The sequence below is a fragment of the Azolla caroliniana genome, unplaced genomic scaffold (assembly GCF_043228905.1).
Source record: "Azolla caroliniana isolate FFs.n. ecotype wild unplaced genomic scaffold, voAzoCaro1.0.p SCAF_22, whole genome shotgun sequence".
In the NCBI taxonomy this organism is placed as follows: Eukaryota; Viridiplantae; Streptophyta; class Polypodiopsida; order Salviniales; family Salviniaceae; genus Azolla; species Azolla caroliniana.
The window spans coordinates 7,910,952-7,931,460 of NW_028230457.1; the positions used below are offsets into that span (position 1 = coordinate 7,910,952).

At 43.5% G+C, this 20,509-nt stretch overlaps 1 protein-coding gene across 1 annotated transcript; it reads right to left on the reverse strand.

Moving 5' to 3' along the window:
• Window positions 1–3,595: 3,595 nt before the first annotated feature.
• On the reverse strand, window positions 3,596–5,554 carry LOC147849913 ((R)-mandelonitrile beta-glucosyltransferase-like). The gene is made up of 2 exons (XM_087336880.1): window positions 4,864–5,554; window positions 3,596–4,796 (listed from the first exon to the last, which is right to left on the reverse strand). The coding sequence occupies exons 1-2, from the start codon at window positions 5,402–5,404 to the stop codon at window positions 3,868–3,870; spliced, it is 1,470 nt and encodes a 489-aa protein (XP_087193006.1). The 5' UTR covers window positions 5,405–5,554; the 3' UTR covers window positions 3,596–3,867.
• Window positions 5,555–20,509: the final 14,955 nt, after the last annotated feature.

Consider the following 20,509-nt stretch of genomic DNA (forward strand, 5'->3'; position numbering starts at 1 on the left):
GGCGATGCATGATCTGGCCGGGCGAGGGTCGACAACGCGTGCATGGGGGAGTAACCAGAGCTCGACACGGATGGTACCGAGCACAAGAACGGGAATGCAAGCGCGAAGAGGGGTTGCCAGTCTAGGTGATCTCACGTAAAAAGTCGGAGATGGAACACACGCGGTACACGAGGAGCGGCATGCACAATAGGCGAAGGAAGAGAGATCGGATCAGTAACGGTGTCCAAGAAGGCCGGTCGAAGAAGAAGGTGCGTGCGGTGGACGTGGTGGATCGGATGGAGCCGACGGATCATGGCTGGTAACGAGCCGGCGAGACGGACGGGTGCCGATAAGGCAGAGGACCCGGTTGATCACCATGGACAGAATCTCTCACCCTTCTCCGAACTTGGCATGTACCGGTGGACGTGCGGTTTAGTGGGGGCGGATGTCGTGAAGATTTCTGGCTATAGTGTGAAACTGGGGTGGAATAGGGCAAATTGGCGGTGTGCAACACATGCATATGTATAGTAGGAAAACGTTGTATAGAATAAGGGGGAGTATTGATCCCCATTGTAACATTCCCCCCTCCTTGGGCTATAAAAGGAAGGGAGGGGTCACTTGTAATGGGTTGCCCATTTTTGTCGTAAGGGTATACCATTTTGTAGAGGGTCATTTTGTTAAGGATTTATAGGGTTAGTAACTGTCTTGTGTTCTTCTTCTTCTCCTTCTTGAGAAGTCAAGCGTCGCAGCTATGGCAGCAAAGCTGTTAGGTTAACTTCCTTTTCTTGGGAGCGTAGCCAACTCGAAGCTAGGGTTGTATCTTTCCTTTGTTATATATACACTTATACTTGTTTGTGCATACTGGTGTATCTGGGGGTGTCAGGAGCATAGCCCCTTTTTGTTTCCTGTGCATAAGAGTCAGTGCCGCGCACATGCTTCTTTTCTCTCTCCCTCTCTCATGTTCAGTCACCTCTGGGTCGTGTCCTGAGTAGGTTTTCTTGTCTCTCGAGCTCCCTCGTCCGAGACCCCGTGGTCCCGCCCCTTTCTACACACACGCGCGTAACAACGTGACAACGTGACAACGTGACAACGGTACGGCGGTACCACGGAAGAGGGTGTGGAGCAAGCCACCCTCTCGACTTGCGAAGAAGGATGACCCAGGGAAGGGTCGGGAAAGATTGAGGCCCACGATGGATCCTTCACACCGGGCTAGAGACTTAGGCAGTTGGCAGTGGAGCCGACGTAAGACCAAGAGACTGACTATGGCGGCAAGGCGACAAGGCCAAAGGCAGCAATGGGGCGGTCCTACGACAATCCTCACACTAGTCCGGAGACTCCGGCGGTCGGCCCGAGAGCCGGCGTGAGACCTAGAGAGATGGATGGTGGCGGTAGGTTAACGGGATCCTAAGATGCGGCATGGAAGTGCGGATGGGTGATCCTACGGCAATCCTCACACCAATCCGAAGACTCTGTCGGTCGGCCGGAGAGCCGGCCTGAGACCTAGAGAGATGGACGGTGGCAGCAGGCGAGCGAGATCCGACAAAGTAGGGACGGGAAGAGCAAAAAGAGGTATAAGGCCGGCGACACGGCCACAAACCGGATACAGACCCAATCGGCAAGGTCGGGAAGGATGAAGACTGGACGCACTTGGTGCACGAGTCGGTGGCCTAACAGATCAAAGGCCCGAGAAGGATCCCCCACACCAGATCTAAAGACTTCGGCGGTCGGCAGCAACAGCCAGCGTAAGACCAAGAGACTAACGGTGGCCGTGAGGGGACAAAGGCGGTAGCAACAGAGGCACCAAGCAACCAAGGCGTCGCGAGGGCAATGGAGACCAGGTGAGCCGATACGGGCGAGGGCGATCCTTCACGAGTGGCAACACGGGAAGCTACCAAGGACACCCAAGCGGAGTATGGTGTGCCAAACCGGAAAGGGCACACCCGGAAGCAGATCGAAATACGTGTGTGTGGCCATCGAGGGCTGAAGTAAAGCACGAGTACAGGCGGTGTTCGGCATAGGCGGTGCCGACCAAGGAAGGTGGAAGACGGCACACGTTGGTGCGGGGTCGAAAACCGGGTGCGAGATAGGCTGCATGGGTCGGTAGCCGAAAATGGTATCGGTGACCGAAGGAGGATCCTCCACACCCACGTTAGAGGTCTCGGCGGCTCAGTCAGAGTGGCAATGACTCGCGTGGCAAGCCAAGACCGAGATAACAAGCTGGTGGGGGCGAGGGGACGACGGCAAGAGTATGGCGCCGAACGAGTTGCAGTAGCGCGGAACAAAAGGGACTAAGCAGGCCGACACGGGGTGTTCCTCGGATGTGGAGGACACTAGGTACATGGGTAAAGCGGCGATGCATGAATCTGGCGAGACGAGGGCCAACAGAGCGTGCATGGAGGAAGACTGGAATTCGGCACGGGCGGTGGGGTTACTCTCTTAGAAGGGTTTTATGATTTTGTCCCTCCTATTGGGAGAAGTCAGCAGCCAAAGTCTGGTCAGTCACTCAAATCAACCCGCGAGTCGATTTGGTAGTCGATTGTATTGGTTTGATGTGGGGGATAGGCCGACCAAATGGTCGATGACAAAGTATGCTAGATGGACCAACTTGATAGTTGACATAGAAGTCAGGTAGTTTAATCGACTAGATTGTTCGACTTGTGGGTCAGACAGTCGAGTCGATCAATTCGGTGAGGGTCGGATAGTCAATTCGATCAGTTGGCTGATTAACAACTATTATTATTATTATCTAATAATAACTTATTCCCATCTATAAATATGCGAAGTTAGGGCAAACTCTATAGAGATGATGGAGTAGAACTGTGTAAAACAGTTGAGTGCAGCAAAGTGCAACAAAAAGGAGAAGTGTGATGCAAGAAAAGAAAGTGTGCGTGTAGGCATAGTTCAGTGAAACTTGCCAAAACCCTAAGTGGTGAATACTCTGTTTCAGCAAAGTCTTTGTAATCACTTCCTTTCTTTTCTTGTACCTAAGTGGTTTTCCCATTTTAGGGTTTCCACGTAAATCTTGTGTACTGTGTATTTTGTTGTTTTCTACTTTCTGTTTTGTATATCATTTGAGTCTATTTTGCTTGTTGATTTATGGTCCACATCACAACATGTAGAATATTAGAAAGTTAATTTAATGCTTGTAAAGTGTGTTGCACCCATTTCCAATACTATTTAAAGGCGTTAATCAAGATACAAAATGGTGACTTGGCCATGCCATTACAACTTCTTAATTGAGGGAGGGAGGGGTTTTGTGTGTTGCTAAACAACGATTTTTTTAATTTTTCTCTTCCAAAAAATAAATAACGATTTTTTTATTTAAAATAATCCAAAATAAATTCAAATAAATATCATTAAAGTCTTCCAACCTAATGTTCAAAAATTCAAATATTTTTAAATGATTTGCATATATTCAAAGAATAGAAGAACACTTAACACTTGTGCTTTGTTTAGGAAATTGTAGAGATGTGGTTAAGCTTGAATCAAACAAAGTGCCCATTTGCAATATCCACTGGAATGCTACAACACATCATCACGAAGGAGGGGAGTTTAATAGTAAAACTGATCCTAAGGGGCCTTATCCTAAACATAAAGTTAGCAACATATTATGGAGTTCGATTCAAACATTGTATGATTTCATGGGTGGAACCTCGAACCACATGTTTGCATATATGTTTCTTTCTTTCTTGTTGATCCACAATGTCTTCCTCCAAAACATTATGATGCCACATACGCTCTTGTTTTCAAATTGTTGCAAAGGAGTGAGGGCATGCGGGTAGTGGGTGTATATATTTATAGAGATACATGAATATGCCTACACTTGAAACCTAGTTGGTGTATTCACACATAAGACAACCCTATGCAACGAACGGAGGAGCCTTTTCACTAGGATTTTACCTCAAGGAGTTCATCTACAAACTCTTGGAATGCCAAGGTGGAGGTTCCTAAGGGCGAAATGGCGGCACGTGCAGCTGCGGCCATCTCAACCAGCGTCTTTCTCAATTTAACCTGAGTTAACGATTCGTTGACACCTACTGTTCCCATTACACGTTGCAACGCATTTACGAGGGTGGTGCTACGTACGCTCCCTATGCCGCCCATCATCGTGTCCACACCCGCCACCCCAATGCCCCATTCTTGGGCAAGCCACATGTTGGTGTTTTGTTCCGCCATGCGAGGGCACCCCACGACTGGAACACCATTCCAAATGCTCTCCAACAGGGAATTCCACCCACAATGGCTCACGAAAGCTCCCACCGATCCATGTCCCAATACCTGCCTCTGGGGCGCCCACGACACTATGAGGCCTTTCTCGGTAGGAAGGTTGCCGGAGCGGAAACTTGCAGGGAGCGATTCGGTGGCGGAGCCATCCCGAATCGCCCACAAAAACGGCCTCCCGAATGCCTCCAATGCCGCTGCTAACTCCCGCAGCTCCTCCTCAGACAAGAATCCGGCTGACCCGAAAGCCACATACACCACCGATTTGGGTGCTTGCTTATCTAGCCACTGCAAGCATTTAGATTGAGCCTCATCCAAAACGCTAGGGCTGTTCTTTTTAAGTCCTACCCCAAATGTTGGGCCAATGGGGGTCATCTTCACATTCTTTGCTCTCAATGCCTCCACTGCACCGGCCTCGAGCCCATGGAAGGAGTTCACCAGGACTCGCTGAGAGTCGGCGCCACGCAAGAAGGATCGAACAAGGATTTGAAAGAATGGTTGTGTAAGATCCTTCGTGCTCAAGGTGTCTACAGGCACGTTACCCAATCGGGAGGTAGAGATGCCAGGCAGAAAGTCAAGCACAATATCCTGTGTACCTGTTGGAGAAGAATCAGTAATGAGGAGACATGTGGGGAGAGAGAGAGAGAGAGAGAGAGAATGTACCTTGAATGAAGGGTAAGAGGCCCTTTGAGATAAGTGGTATCATGGAGGAGCCGAAGACATAGGCGGTGGCGGAGGCGGTCCACATCTCGACCCTCGGGATGCCCATCTCTTGGGCCAGTTCAACGGTCCAGGGCATGAAACTGTCCGAAAGGAGGCAAGAAATGGGCGGCGGCGGCTCACTTAGAATGGCACCCGCACCCGAATTGGCGGCAGGATAAGAGCGAATGAAGGTCCTAAGATGGCCGAGGAGCTCCGTGTCCATAATCTCAAAAATCTCCCCCAATTGCTCGCCCGATGACAGCTTTGCGTCGATCTCCGGCGGGAGGTCTAGAGCTGCAAAGCGGAGGAGGAGGTGCTTCTCGGGGACAACAAGCCCCTTGGACAAAATGCCCCGTGGGAGGACAAGTGTGGACAATATGCCCGAAGCGCCCAATCGTTCCCCTAAGTCGAGAAGAGGGTTTATGTGGCCTTGTGCCGGGAACGGGAAAAGTAGGACATGTGGTTGTCGTTGTGATCGTGGATGTGCCAACACCCCTTCCATTGCCTCTTCTACGAGCCTCTCTTACTTCTTTCTTTACACAATGCTCACTCTTTGGCTATATTCATGGAGTTGTCACCAATTCATATAAGATGGGATAATAATGCCTTGAGGAAGAGGTTGCACCACGTACAACCAAGCAAGCCCACTACTTAATTTTCCCCCACCCACTCCGAATTTGTGACCATAGTTCTCTTTTAGAACTTTGATTTGCCATGTGTGAGAGAGCTATTAATCTAACAACCAGAGGCCACTATTTCCTATGCCATAAATCATGCCGGTGTTCACATCACATACAGTACTGACTGATGACAACCAAACATTTCAATTATGGCTCAATTAAAGGTACAAATAAATATAGCTAAGAGAAAAAAATGGTTTAATAAATATCTCAAGAAATATAGCCAATGATAATAAAAGGAAACCATCCAATATAATATATATATAGAGAGAGAGAGAAAAGAAAGAAAGATATCTTAACGTCTTCTAAGGCCAAAATTTGGCCGATGAGACAATTGGTGCACAATAAAATAGGGTCTCTACCCATTCATCGAAATACAAATAAAAATAAAAATAGAACTTAAGCAAAAAGAGTTATAATATTTGTACAAAACGTGTTATGTTGTAACATATTCGATAAAGGAAATAACTTTATACTACTTGTTTCATTTTCATCCAAGCTTCTCAAAAAGAAGTTGGAGGTCAAAGGGTTTAGGTGTGGGTGTGTCCCGTGGTCCCGATGTAGAAGGTACCCAACCATGGCTTTTAGGCGGGATGTCCCCAATCATTAAAAATAAAGTAAAGTAAAGAAAGAGAAATTGATCACAACCCCTATTGGGCAAATTTTTTGATTCCTTTTTAAATTTTTCCCTAATACTCATTAACCTAACCTAAAATATCATTTTCATACTAGTGTTAATGTCATCCGAAACTATGATATGTGGAATAACATAAAACAATATATTCTCTAATCCCTTGATTAACGAAAAATTTCCTAGTGCATGGATTACATCTATTATTGTAAGAGTTTTGAAGTAGTAAATACTAAAATAATCATTCATGATCAAAAGATATACACATAAACAAGTTTCCTTGTATAATGAGATATAATAAAATGTTTGTATACAACTATAAGATTACTGAATTTAGAATTACATATGTGAATGCATAATTTCAAGACAGTAAACATCTTAAAAAGGTTGGATTTTTTATATTATTGATGTAAACATGGGGCCCTGGATATATTGTTGTTGCAAGAGCATCATCTAAGTGCGAATAGGATCTTCAATATTGGCAATCCTCTTGAGGAGGATTGGCAAACGTTCTGGTCCCCAACTCAAGGTGAGCAAGGTAGGAAAGGGGGTGTCTGTACATCTATAAGGAAGTTTTTAGATGTCGTTGTGGTGGGACAGGACACCATAGTGGAGGGACGTGCTATCTATGTGACTATTAGATAGTCCCAATGTATAATTGGCATAATAAATGTGTATGCATCCAATTCGTCAAAGTACCGGGCCCTTTTTTGGAGGCAATTGGCCGATGGCTTGCCAATTGCAGATGCATGGATCCTTGTAGGGGATTTTAACATGACTTTGTACAAAAAGGACAAGGTGGGGGCTATGCAAATGGTGGTGCAGGGGGTTGAGCTAGTTGCATGGGATTTGTTGATGGGTCGAATGGGGGTTAAAGATGCATGGAATGTATAAAAAAGCCTCAAAGTTTGCTAAGTTTTTCGAGAGCAGGTTGCAGTATGCATATCTCGCATAGACAAAATATACATCAGTTCGGAACTAGAAAAATTTGGAACCAATGTTGAAATCATTGTAGGTTCAGCCTACTCCGATCATATGCTGGTTAAGATAACGATAGAACGAAGAGGAGACCAGCAAGGAACTGCAATATGAGGTTCAACAAAAAACTTTTTGAGGATGCGGAGGTGAGTAGAAACATAAGGTGTATATGGGAAAACAATTCGACTAGGTGTGGCGCAATTGATAAACTTCGAGGGAAGATTATCGAAACTTAAACTTATCTCCATAGGGCGACTAAAAGTAGAATTGCGAGGTCTAAGGAGAAAGAAATGTGTTTAAGGAGATCAATAGCGGCTGCCCAAAGGCTATTATAGAAAGATCCCTGATGCCAATGGTCTAGGGCCAGCCTTGAGGCTGCCAAAGAAACGTTGCAACGCTTGATTGCATCCAGAAATATGATGCTATTTAGAAGTTCGGCGGCATGGTCGAGCAAAAATGGGGATAAGGTGAATAAACAATTTTTCAGGCATAAATAACCTAGAACAAATTGTAGCTACAACCCGAAGTTGGTTAAGGAAGATGGCTCTATGTCGGAGGATATTTCGGAGATCTTGGAGGTGGTCACCTTACACTATCATGAGTTGCTTTCGGATAGTTACAGTATCCCCGAACAACCTGCTATGATAGAATATGTGCTAGAGGGAATGCAACACAAAATTTCTGATGCGGCACAAGCTAATCTGGCGAGGCCTCTCTTGGAATAGGAAGTGGTTGATGCTTTGGCAGGTACTTGCAGAAGATCCTGTCTAGGCTCTGATGGACTATCAAGAGATTTTTTCGAAAAATTTTGGGACGTGATCAAGGTAGATTTGGTTGACGGGGTAAAAGAGGCATGGGATGTTGGGTACTTACCTACGCAATTTCAAGAGGGGATGATATTTCTAATTCCTAAGGTACAAGGTGTAACAACTAATGCAAGGCAATGGAGACCAGTCACGCAACTCACCACAATATATAAGATATTTGCCAATATACTAGCCAAGAGGGTAAAGCCCTACCTGCAGGAACTAATCCACGTTGGAAAAACGGGGTTCATGGAAAACAGATGCATAATTGATAATGTGTTGACATTTTGGGAGGCGATTGCCTGGCAAAGAAAACCAATCAGCACATTACCTGTCTCATGCTTCACTTTGAGAAGACATATGACAGAGTTCAGTGGCCTTTTTCAGATAAAGTCATCGAAAGGTTAGGATTGCCTTTAAAATGGAGATCAATTGCGTTGGCCTTTACAAAGGAAGTTCGAGTAGGGTGTTAATGACAGGGCATCGTGGCCCATCGATTCCATTACGTAGGTTTGTTAGACAAGGATGCCCATTGGCCCCCTATCTTTTTTTCTTTATTACAAAGGCATTCTCTTTCTTTTTGAACAAATCGGATGCAAGAATAAGGGGTTTAGTTATTCCACATGCAAGCAAGAATTTGCTGGACTCTGAGTATACCGATGACACTATGCTTTACTTGCAAGGCAATGATGCTAATTTACAGAAGGTTGAAGGACAGATTGAGTGGTTTTGCAAAGCATGAGGGGGAGAAATTAACTAGAACAAAAGTAGAGGATTCTAGGTAAGTTCAAACCCACAACCGTTATGGTGTCCTAATGTTGATTTTCAATGGGTCCCCAATGGCATGGTTGTTAAGTATTTGGGCTTTTTGGCGGGAGTTGAGACACCTAAAAATCAGCGGCTTGAGCAGGTCAAAGAAAAAATTAGAAAAAAGCTTCGGCTATGGGCATCAGTAAAGCTCTCCCTTGTTGGTAGGGTTGTGTGGTGGTGAACCATATTTTGTTGGCCACCATGTGGCATTCAGGGGCATATTGGATGTTAGACAAAGCTTGCATAAAAAATATTAAGGCAATGGTAAGAGGGTTCCTGTGGTCGGGTAGAGACAATGAAATGGCGTCAGCTAAAGTGGCATGGAATTGTTTAATTAAGACAAAGAATCAAGGAGGACTTGGACTGATGGATCCGATTCACCAAAGTAAGGCTCTCCCTGGTAAGATTTTGGTGCAAAGTCTGCAACCCGGACCATAATTGTGGAAGGTGCTCCTTAGGAATAGAGTTGACCTTTGGTGACCCAAGAATGGTGGTCCTTGGCAAGCAAATACATGGTGGTTCTTCAGCCAGCTCTAAAGTTGAAAGAACCGGCTAGAATGGAGGATAGGGTGGTTCACGCCATAATGAAGGCATGGTCAAGTTTAAGAGAAGGGTTGGTCTTAATGCAACCGAAAACACTGGATGAACAACTATGACAACCGTTGTTTTGGCACCCTAAGATTAGAAGTAAAGATGGTATGATTCTTGGACAACAAAATTACTTGCCTTGGGGGAGGATGTTAGGGTACAAGATTAGGTCGGTACACGATTGGGAGGTCTTCAGCATGAAGAGGTGGGTGGATCAGGCTGTTAGTTGTAGGATTACTAGAAGACTAGAGAAGGTGACTGTTGATGTATTAGGTAAGTTGACTACGGAAGAGGCAGTTTGGTTAGGCTACTTTGTAGGTGAGGGTGATGCACAACTTATCCGTGGCAGGTGCTCAACTAACGAGCATTGTTTGTGGGGTAACATAAGTTCTTTGACAGATGATGGTAGGTGGTTGGCAGTGCGGGTGGTAGTGTTGGAGGGTAGGAGGTGGCAATTGAGTCCAGACCCTAAGACACTGGATCATGATTGTAAAATATAGCTTTTTGATAACAAACCTTTGGATGATTTAGCGTGGGATCCACTGGAGGTATGGTGGCAGACAGAAAGAACAAACAACTTGAAAAAGTTTTTTGAGTACAATACCAAGCTAGGAAGATGAAATTTCATTGGCTCCCAAACCGTGGGTGTTGTAATGATTCGCAATAGTTGGAAGGATAAAGGCATTTCAGACGACGATTTGAAGTCGTTTTGGAGGAGACAATGGGCATTGGATATGCCAGAAAAAATTAAGTCTTGGTTGTGGGTTCGTAGCCATAAGGCGGCACCTGTAGGTGAGTGGTTGAGTTCTTGTGGTGATGAGGCTGGCTGTAACTTACATGGATATGCTTTGGAATCAATCTCGCACTGTTTTTGGAATTTTACAGAGGCGATTACCATTTGGAGTAGAAGCCTTCGAATCATGGTAGCCAGTGGTGTGAAAGGGAATGTTGTGTGGGGTTCAATACAAGGACTGTCTCTAAAAGGGGAAAGTTAGGGTGAACGGTTAAACCCACAAAGACATGGATTTATTGTGCAAGGTGGTGGCGTGTTCCAATGTGATGGGGTGAGATCGGGCACAAATTCTGAATTTTTTGAGGAGATTTGGCTTATGGTGGCGTGTTTAATGGCCTAGCACATATGGATCAAGCGTTGTAAGTTTGTTTTTCAATAAGCAAAAGCTCTCATGTGGGGAGATGATGTTAAATATCTGGTTTGATTTTGTGGCTTGGTTGTGCAGTCGATATGATTCGATTCAGGGGGAATCAGAAGAAGCAGAAAGGGCAAGGTCAAAGTTCTTGCTGAAATGGAGTAGCTCTCTCATGATAGTCAAATCTTCATCGAGGCCTAACTGGAATTACCAAGCGCCTAGGTGGTTGTTTCCAACGATGGCTCCCAATATTGTACATGGGTTGTAATTATGTATGTATAGTTGATGCAAACGCGGGTTAGTATAGTCATGTTATGCGGATAATGTTGTTAGGAAAGAGTTAGTTGGGAGATGTAGACCCGGGGTAAAATAGGGTTTATTTTAGTTTTGTTTGAGTTAAGGATCGGTTGAGTTTTTGTTGTTTTTGTTTGATAGTTTTGGAGTTGTTCCTCCAAGTTGTATATGTTGATCCCATTGTGGATTATGGTAAACTCTGTTGTATTCTATCTGCTAACTAATGCGAAGTAGTGTTTTTTTGGAAAAATAAATAAATAAATAGTATATATAAATAAAATTTAGACATAAATAAGAAGGGAATACTTGTCAAACTCTAGATGCCCACTAGCAATTAGATATATAACATTATTTTTTTCATGAAATCATAATAATAAAAAAGGAAACCACTAATGTTCACCATTAGTGCAACAAGATTCTTCCAAATGTCTAGGCTAACTAGAAGACTAAATAACTGACTCACCAATTGTTCAAATGTATGGGTAGAAATTATGTCGTTTGATTGGGCAATAGACCTTACCCTTGCATATGGCCATATATGTAGGGATATCTCATGTTGGATACTTTCAACACAACCTACAATTACATCATTATAAGACGCGACATTAAAGAATATGCCTTCCCTTTGCATTTGAAAGAAACAATGGACCACTTCTTCACCAAGCTCTAATTCAACATAAACTTCAATTAGAGGTATCCATGACACCACATCATATGCTTGAATACATCTTCCAAAACATTCAAAGTTTACGTGATTGAGCCACACTTGAGGTCGTAATCAACCATGGCACCTGTATTATTAAAACCCAAATTTCTTATGACGACAAAATGTATGAAATTTTATTTAAAACTACATTGAAACCCTTATTTTATCTAAATGATCACAAACATAGATTGCCACATGCGCAATATTCGTAATATTCTTCATGCGGGATATTTGCAATATTCGAGAATACGAGATGGCCCCACGTATATTATAAAACCATTCGTTTTGTATTATATAAATATACAAAAATTTAATTAATTAATTTTTTTTTTAAAAATTTAAAAATAACTAGAAAAAGAACAATCATTAATTACTAGATTATAAAAATATGATTAGTATTAACTCTCCTTTATAGTGTCAAATAAAAAAAGGGGGAGTTTATGAACCTCTATTTAATTTAATTAATCAATTAATTTATTAAAAAAACGAATATTTTTATATTTATTATAGAATTATGATGAGTGAAAGTCCCATTTTTTATGTCAAATAAAAATATCCATAAATTTTGGGCGAATAAAAAGTGAGGAATTAATGAACCTTTATTTATTTATTTATTTATTAAAAATAAAACGAATACGTTTACATTTACTATAAAAATTTATTAGTGTCAACTTTGAAGTCCCTCTTTTATTGTCCCCTTTTTATTTTTAAGTTCCCTTTTCTATATCCTAGGAAACTAAAAAGGAGTTCATGTACTCTCTCTTTTTTCTTTTCTTTTTTAAAACGAAAACTTGACAATGCATTCGTATATGTAGCCGTTTGCATTCAAATGGGAAACCCCACGAATGCGAATATGTCAATCTATGATCACAAATATCTCTATCTCCCTCTAGAATCATTCTAATTCTTTGTCCCAAACTCTAGAGAAGGCATGTTTGTATGCGCTTTTAAGGCACCCAAAAATGTTGTTTAACTGCTAGACCTTGGTCTTGCCAAAATTCTTAAATAGTCAACAAAAGAGACACGTGATGAGTAAGTGACATGTTTAAATGTGCACTTCAATATAGATTGTACAACAGTTGGAATATAAATTGAGTCAAACCTTTTCCATGAAGGGAAATATATAAATAATATAAATAAGTATAATATAATCATTGTTGGTTCTCTTATATATGGAAAATTTATTTGGAGAAGCAATGCAAAGTTTAGGTTTGTGGGTGATTGGGGGTTGTAGAATTGGGGGATGTGGTTCATAAAGAATATCAAATATTGATAGATTTTAAAGATGCTAAACGATGGTTATGGTTATTTATTTGGGAGAAATTATAACATTTACCATCATTTCATGGATCTTTGCCAATGAAAACAAATTTGGGGATTGGGGGTTGTAGAATTGGGGTATGTGGTTGATGAATCTCAAATGTTGACAGAATTTAAAAATAAGTACAAGATAATCATTGTTGGTTCTCTTATACATTGCAAATTTATTTGGATAAGCAGTGCAAATTTTATGTTTGTGGGTGATTGGGAGTTGTAGAATTGGGGGATGTGGTTCATAATGATTATCAAATATTTTTAGAATTTAAAGACGCTAAACAATGGTTATGGTTATTTATTTGTGAGAAATTATAACATTTACCATCACTGCATCGATCTTTGCCAATGAAAAAAATGGTGCATATTGGATGGATTGGCAATTAAAGGATGGTACAAACATACTATAGGTCAGTACAAATATATTGTGTCATCATGCAGTGACATCATTATCTTGGTTATGACCTAAAACCAAAACAGGTGAGGGATGTATGGAAGTCAAATTCAAGCTAGTGGCAATTATTACAAAGTGGTTGGCATTTAGATTTGTCATATCGTGCAAAAGTATTTATATAGAGAATTATGATTTGTGGGCTCTCATTCGGTTCAAACATAAGGAGACAAGGACTAAGGTCAAGTAGGTGCTTCTTTTGCACCATTCTATTGGAAGATAGTGTACATAGGTTCATTAAATGCCCTATAGTTCATATCATTCGGAAGTAATTATCAAAGATTTGGCAAGTTTTATCCAATTGTTATTTGAGGCCTCAACTATGGGTTTTTTCTCAAGATGTTCAAAATGGTACAAATGATGAGTTAGATATCTTCTTCCAATTTTTACGATATTGTGAACTACAACATAGTTGGAATATAGATAATGCTTTCATGTTTAACTATAGGCATGACTGAAAGTGTATTTGAATATGTTGAAAGTTTTGGATGTTAGAGCATGATCATTTCTAGAAGTGCATATTCAAGTTTTCTAATGGCTTAGCAAGATGTTCGTTTCCCTAAATAGGTAGAGAAGACTATGAAGTTGTAGCAAGTGGGTTTTACATACAATTAATATAATTGTGTGCTTTTATCAAAGAGAGAGAGAGAGAGATGGTTGTTTTGTCCATATATAGTCTATATAGTCTATAATGATCCATATGGACACTTTTTGGTGATGGAAATCAAGTACTTTGAGGTTTTGATTTGGTTGGTAAGAATTTATGCACCCAACAATGTTAGACAACGCATTGAGTTGTGTCTTCTATGTATCCAAGGTTATCAGGGGGTTGTGTTGGTTTGTTAATGAGTGATTTCAATATGTGTATTGATACATCACAATCTACTTCACGGTTCTCATTGATGGATTCTTCTGAACAAGCAAGTTGGGACAGATTAGCATCATAGGTTTTGAAGTTGGATACATGGAACTAGTTCCATCAAGATAAGCTTGGGTTTACATTTCAGTCTATGCAATATAAAGAAACATGGAGTAGGTTGGACAAAATGTATGTTATGCCTGATGAGTCCTTTTTGCAAGAGATTCCTAATATGTCAATTGTGCAAGAGGTTGTGACATTGGATCCATAGGTTTTGAGTTTAATAAACATATAGTAGATATGTACAAAACATTGTTTGATAGAGTTCCATTGAGGTTTAATTCTTCTTTATTATTTATTCATTATTTGATGCTTATATGCAACAAATTTTCGGCATGTTTTCAGACCATGTTAATTTAAAGGAATGGCATGCATGGGGTGTTGGAAGTAGTTGTCTAGATGTGAAACAAAATCAACACTTCTCCTATGAAGATCTATATTTGATGATGAACAAAGTCATGGCATCCAGACAGCCGCTTCCAACATTTGGTATCAGAGCTCGGTGTTTTTGGTTCTACAACCGTCTGCCTTCTTTTCATCATCAACATTTCTCTTTAGTATCTCTTGAAGGTCTTCTAACTGATTCCATCTTATAGAACAGACTCTGAGATTCCAATCGGTCTTAAATCTCCCGTCTGACAACTTTTATATGATCATTCTTCCTAAGAAGAAACACTTGGAAAACTGAATGACCATATAAAAGTTATTAGACGGCCTACTTCAGGTGTATCTTTCTTGTAGCGACCTTCTTTTATAAGTGTCTGAGAGGGTCTTCCACAATTGAAAGGTAGTCAAATACGATTGCACTGTGAAGTATGTTGATTGTTGAGAATCAAGCTCAACTTGGTCTAGTGTGTGAACTCACCTTGAGAGTGAAGAGACACTCTGACGGTCAAGAGTCACCATTATGTCACCACTTTGTATTCTAGCATTTAGTATGAGTCATAGAATCATATTCTATGACACATAACTTATGAGCTTTCACATTCCCCATGCTCCATGAGGCTTGTAGTTAATGAAGAGAGAGGGTGACTACATAAAGCACCCTCCTCCCACCTTGTATAATGTTGAGTCTTTCTCCTTTGTTAATATACTTTTACCTTGTGTATTCTCTATGTTTTACTCACTCTCTCTCTCTCTCTCTCTCTCTTACACACACACACACACATAACTCACATCTCTTCCGCTTCACAAGAATCCATCTCTTGATTCTTTACATGGTATCAGAGCGATTTGGTAGCTCGATCTAGCCCATTCGCCTCATCGTGATCGTGTGTTGTGCTCTACGCCGACGACCAAGAACCAGCTCATCGCTATCGTAGCTTCGCTACATAGCTCGCATTCGAAGAGAGAAGAAGAAGAAGAAGAATCGACATAATGAATACTCAAATGGGGAGCGCTCTCCCTACCGAGAAGTTGGATCGAAACAACTTCACATCTTGGGAGTACAAGATGCACCAATACCTTGTCGGACAAGGCTATTGGAGCTACAACAAAGGAGCGCATGAAGACCGACTCGCTGAAGCGGCTCCCGGATACGCGACATGGGAGCAAGCCGCAAGCCGCGTGATGTATTGTTTGGCGACATGTGTTTACGACCACATGCTTGGTTACATTCGAGAAGCCAAAACTCCGAAGGAAGTGTGGGAAAATATATGAAAGATTTTCGCTGCCAACACGACCGCGAGGAAGCTCAACTCCGCCAAGAGTTGAACAACATTCAACGAAGGGACATGTCCATCACGACATACACCTTGAAAATCAAGGAGCTTTGCGACTCGCTCAACTCAATAAGAGTAAGTATAGATGATGATGAGATGGTGCAAATATGCCTCGGCGACCTCGCACCACAGTTCGGGGCGATGCGAACCGCCGTTCTAGCACGGGAGAAATCTGCCTCCTTCTTCGAGCTCCAATCAATGCTATTGGTCGAAGAAAACCACGTGTGTACAAGGAGCAATGAGTCGGAAGGCCACATGCTCTACATGCACTCTAATGGAGGAAGAGGACGCAGACGAGTGAGAGGCCGATTCGGCCAAGGACAAGGTGGACGAGGTCCGAACTACGACATCAGCTCCCAATTTCGGCCGCAAAATGGAAGCCAACGAGGAACCTTCGCAAGAAGGGGGAGCTTCCACTCCGGCCCAAGCCTTCAAAATGCAACCGAATGCAGATATTGCGGAAAGCTTGGCCACCACGAAGAAGAGTGTTGAAAGAAGATGCGTGAATCGGCTTCCAAAAGCCGACAACTCACGAATTACGCACACAATTCCGACTACGAAGAGTATAGCGGAATGTATGGGAACAACTCCGACTACGAAGATCGTGGTGGAATGTATGCGCACAGCTCCGACCGTGGCGGTATGTTCATGATAAAACATAGAGCAAACTCTATGTCGGTCTCTACCTCAACTAGTTCCTCCGGTCCGGAAGACGTATGGGTCGTCGATTTCGATGCCTCGAACCACATGACATCGCATCAAGAATGGTTCCGAGAACTTCGAGAGCTAGACTGACCCGGCTATGTCGAAACCGGAGACGACACTATGCACCCAATTCGGCACATCGGCAATGTTCCGTTCAGAAAAGAAGGTAAGCAAAATTACATTAAAAATGTCTTGCATGTACCGAACATTACGAAGAATTTGGTCTCCGTCGGCCAAATTGTAGAGCAAGGGATGCAAGTTCGATTTAATCAAGCCGATTGCTTCATCAAAAAAGAGGGTCGACTCATTGCACGCGGACGAAGAGAGGGCCGGATGTTCATTCTCGATTCACGCGAGATGAAATCCGCCATGTTCGCGAAAGGCACGAAAGCCGACTCCGACATAGAGCTATGGCACAAGCGAATTGGCCACATCAATCTCAACAAACTCAAAGCAATGAAATCGAAAGGAGTTGTCATCGGACTCCTGACATTCAAAGAGAAGGAGATTGAAGGTGTATGCGAAGCGTGCCAATTTGGCAAGCAACATCGACATCCATTCCTGAAAGAGCGGAATGTGAGCAAAGGCCTACTCGATGTAATCCATTCCGACGTATGGGGACCGGCGCAAACGGCTACATTTGGCGGATGCCGATAGTACGTGCTCTTCATCAATGACTTCTCTAGGCACACTTGGATTTACCCAATGCGGCAAAAGAGCGAAGTGTTCGGACACTTCCAAAATTTCAAGAATGAAGTCGAGAAAACCATGGGCCGACATGTACGATGCCTTCAATCGGATGGCGGCAAGGAGTACTTCTCGGATGATTTCACGACGTATCTCCAAAAGGAAGGAATTCGGCGAGAATTCACTTGCCGACACACTCCGCAAAAATCGGCACATCCTTGAAGTAGCGCGGGACATGATGAACGAGAAGCATATGCCCAAGTCATATTGGGCCGAAGTTGCAAATACGGCCGTCTACCAAATGAACCGGTGCACAACATCCGGCGTGTAGGAGGTCAATCTGCACGAAAAATACTTCGGAAAGAAGCCGGACTTATTGCACATCCGCATATTCGGAGCGATAGCGTATGTGCACATCCCCGACGAGAAACGTCAAAAACTTGACCCGAAGTCGGAGAAATGTATCCTTGTAGGATACTCATTGGAGCAAAAGGGGTACAAGTGCTACAACCCTTCAACCCGAAAATCTCGAGTAAGTCGAGACGTCGTTTTTGACGAGTCCGCATCGTGGTACGCACCAGAGACAACTCTGATTCCGACTCCGCTCGATCTGGAATCTGCCAACCAGGAGATCGAGGATGAAGATCACCCTACGTGCATGATCGAAGAAAGTCCAATCACGACCCGACTGAGTGGACCACAAGAGCCGTTGAGCGATCAAAGCACATCATGGCCTAGCCCGAAGATGGACAAAGGCAAGTCAAAAATGGTGGAATACGAAGACGATCGCTTCAACGACGATGAGTCGACTCACTCACTCGACAGTGAGTTCGGCGGTTTCAAGGTACCAATCGGAGCTAAGAAAGCCCTCATCTCTGCAAATGAAAACCTCCGCCGATCCACTTGTGAAAAGAACCCCGTAAGCCGATTCGGCTACAACCATTATATGGCGTACCATTACGCCTTTATGATGAAGGTAGCAACAGTACGGGAGCCGGAAACCTTTTCCGAAGCAGCCAAGGATCCGCGACGGATCGAAGCCATGAACGAGGAGATGCAGGCACTATGCAAGGACGAGACGTGGGATCTCGTTCCCACCTCACCACACAAAAAGGCGATCGGATGCAAATGGATCTACAAGGTGAAGTATAACGCCGATGGCTCCGTAAACCGCTACAAAGCTCGACTCGTAGCGAAAGGATACACTCAGACGCATGGCGTCGACTACGAAGAGACCTTTTCCCCAGTGGCAAAGATGACGACGGTGCGGACTGTAATTGCGCTTGCCGCGGCGAAAGGGTGGCACCTCCATCAAATGGACGTCAAGAACGCCTTTCTACAAGGCAAATTAGAAGAGGAGGTGTACATGATCCAACCACCCGACTTCAACTCAAGCACCCATCCAAAAGCAGTTTGCTGACTCAAGAAGCCACTCTACGGCCTCAAGCAAGCACTGCGTGCTTGGCATTCGAAGATAACGCAATATCTTCATCAAATCGGCTTCTGTATGTCAAAATTGGACAATTCCCTCTACATACGAAGCGATTCCGCAAGTCCGATCGTCATCATTTTATATGTGGATGACCTAGTCATTGGAGGTGAGCATCTCGTCGAAATCATTAAGGTCAAATCCCTCCTTTCCGACAAGTTCGAGATGGCGGACATGAAGGAGCTCCACTACTTCCTCGGCATCGAGGTAATTCGAACACCGACCGGAATCATGATCTCTCAACGGCACTACATCCTCAACTTGCTATACAAGTTCGGCATGGCTGAGTGCAAATCCACGGCAACCCCGCTCGATCGTAACCTCAAACTAGATGCGAACTCCGGCACCAAAGCGTGTGAGCCGACTCAGGATCGGCAACTTATCGGGAGTCTCATCTACCTCACGATCACTCGACCCGATCTCATTTATCCGGTCGGTCTCCTTAGTCAATTCATGCAAACACCATGTGATACTCACTTGGATTGCGCTAAGCGAGTTCTACGATACGTGAGCGGCACAATGGATTGCGGCATCCTCTACAAGACCGCGATGCCAATACGACTCGAGGGGTACATCGACGCCGATTGGGCCGGCTACAAAGCCGATAGAAGATCAACCTCCGGATTTGTTTTCTCCCTCGGTAGCGGAGCAATATCCTGGAGTAGCAAGAAGCAGCCTACCGTCGCTCTTTCGAGTACGGAGGCGGAATACAGGGGCGCAACCATAGCTGCGTGTGAAGCCATATGGCTCAAGAGAATTTTGAAGGATCTGGGCATACCCATCAAGGATCCGACTTCCCTTTACTGCGACAACATGAGCAATATCTATCTGGCTCGAAACCCGGTGTTCCACGCATGGACAAAGCACATCGAAGTGCACTACACTTCATCTGAGAGCATGTTTTGGCTGGCGATGTCGACCTACAACACATTAGCACCAATCTTCAAACAACCGACATCTTCACTAAAGCCTTAGGAGCTGACAAGCTATGGCAATTCATGACCAATCTCGGATTGACGGTCCCTGACTTGCCAAGCTTAAGGGGGAGTACTGAAGACACTACGCAATAACGCGTGGATTCCGCAACCACGCAACAAAGCAGCGAAGAGCGGACGCACGCAAGCCGAAGCACAGACTTCGTAACTACACACAACGCAAGCTGGAGCACGAATTCCGCAACTCCGCATAAAGCGAGCCGACACGGACTCCGGAACGCGAGTTGAAGCGGATTTCGGATACTGTCTGAAACCGACCCGACTTGAGCTTGAGGGGGCGTGTTGAGAATCAAGCTCAACTTGGTCTAGTGTATGAACTCACCTTGAGAGTGAAGAGACACTCCGACGGTCAAGAGTCACCATTATGTTACCACTTTGTATTTTAGCATTTAGTATGAGTCATAGAATCATATTCTATGACACATAACTTATGAGCTTTCACATTCCCCATGCTCCATGAGGCTTGTAGTTAATAAAGAGAGAGGGTGACTACATAAAGCACCCTCCTCCCACCTTGTATAATGTTGAGTCTTTCTCCTTTGTTAATATACTTTTACCTTGCGTATTCTCTGTGTTTCACTCTCTCTCTCTCTCTCTCTCTCTCTCTCTCTCTTACACACACACATAACTCACATCTCTTCCACTTCACAAGAATCCATCTCTTGATTCTTTAGATTGACTTCGA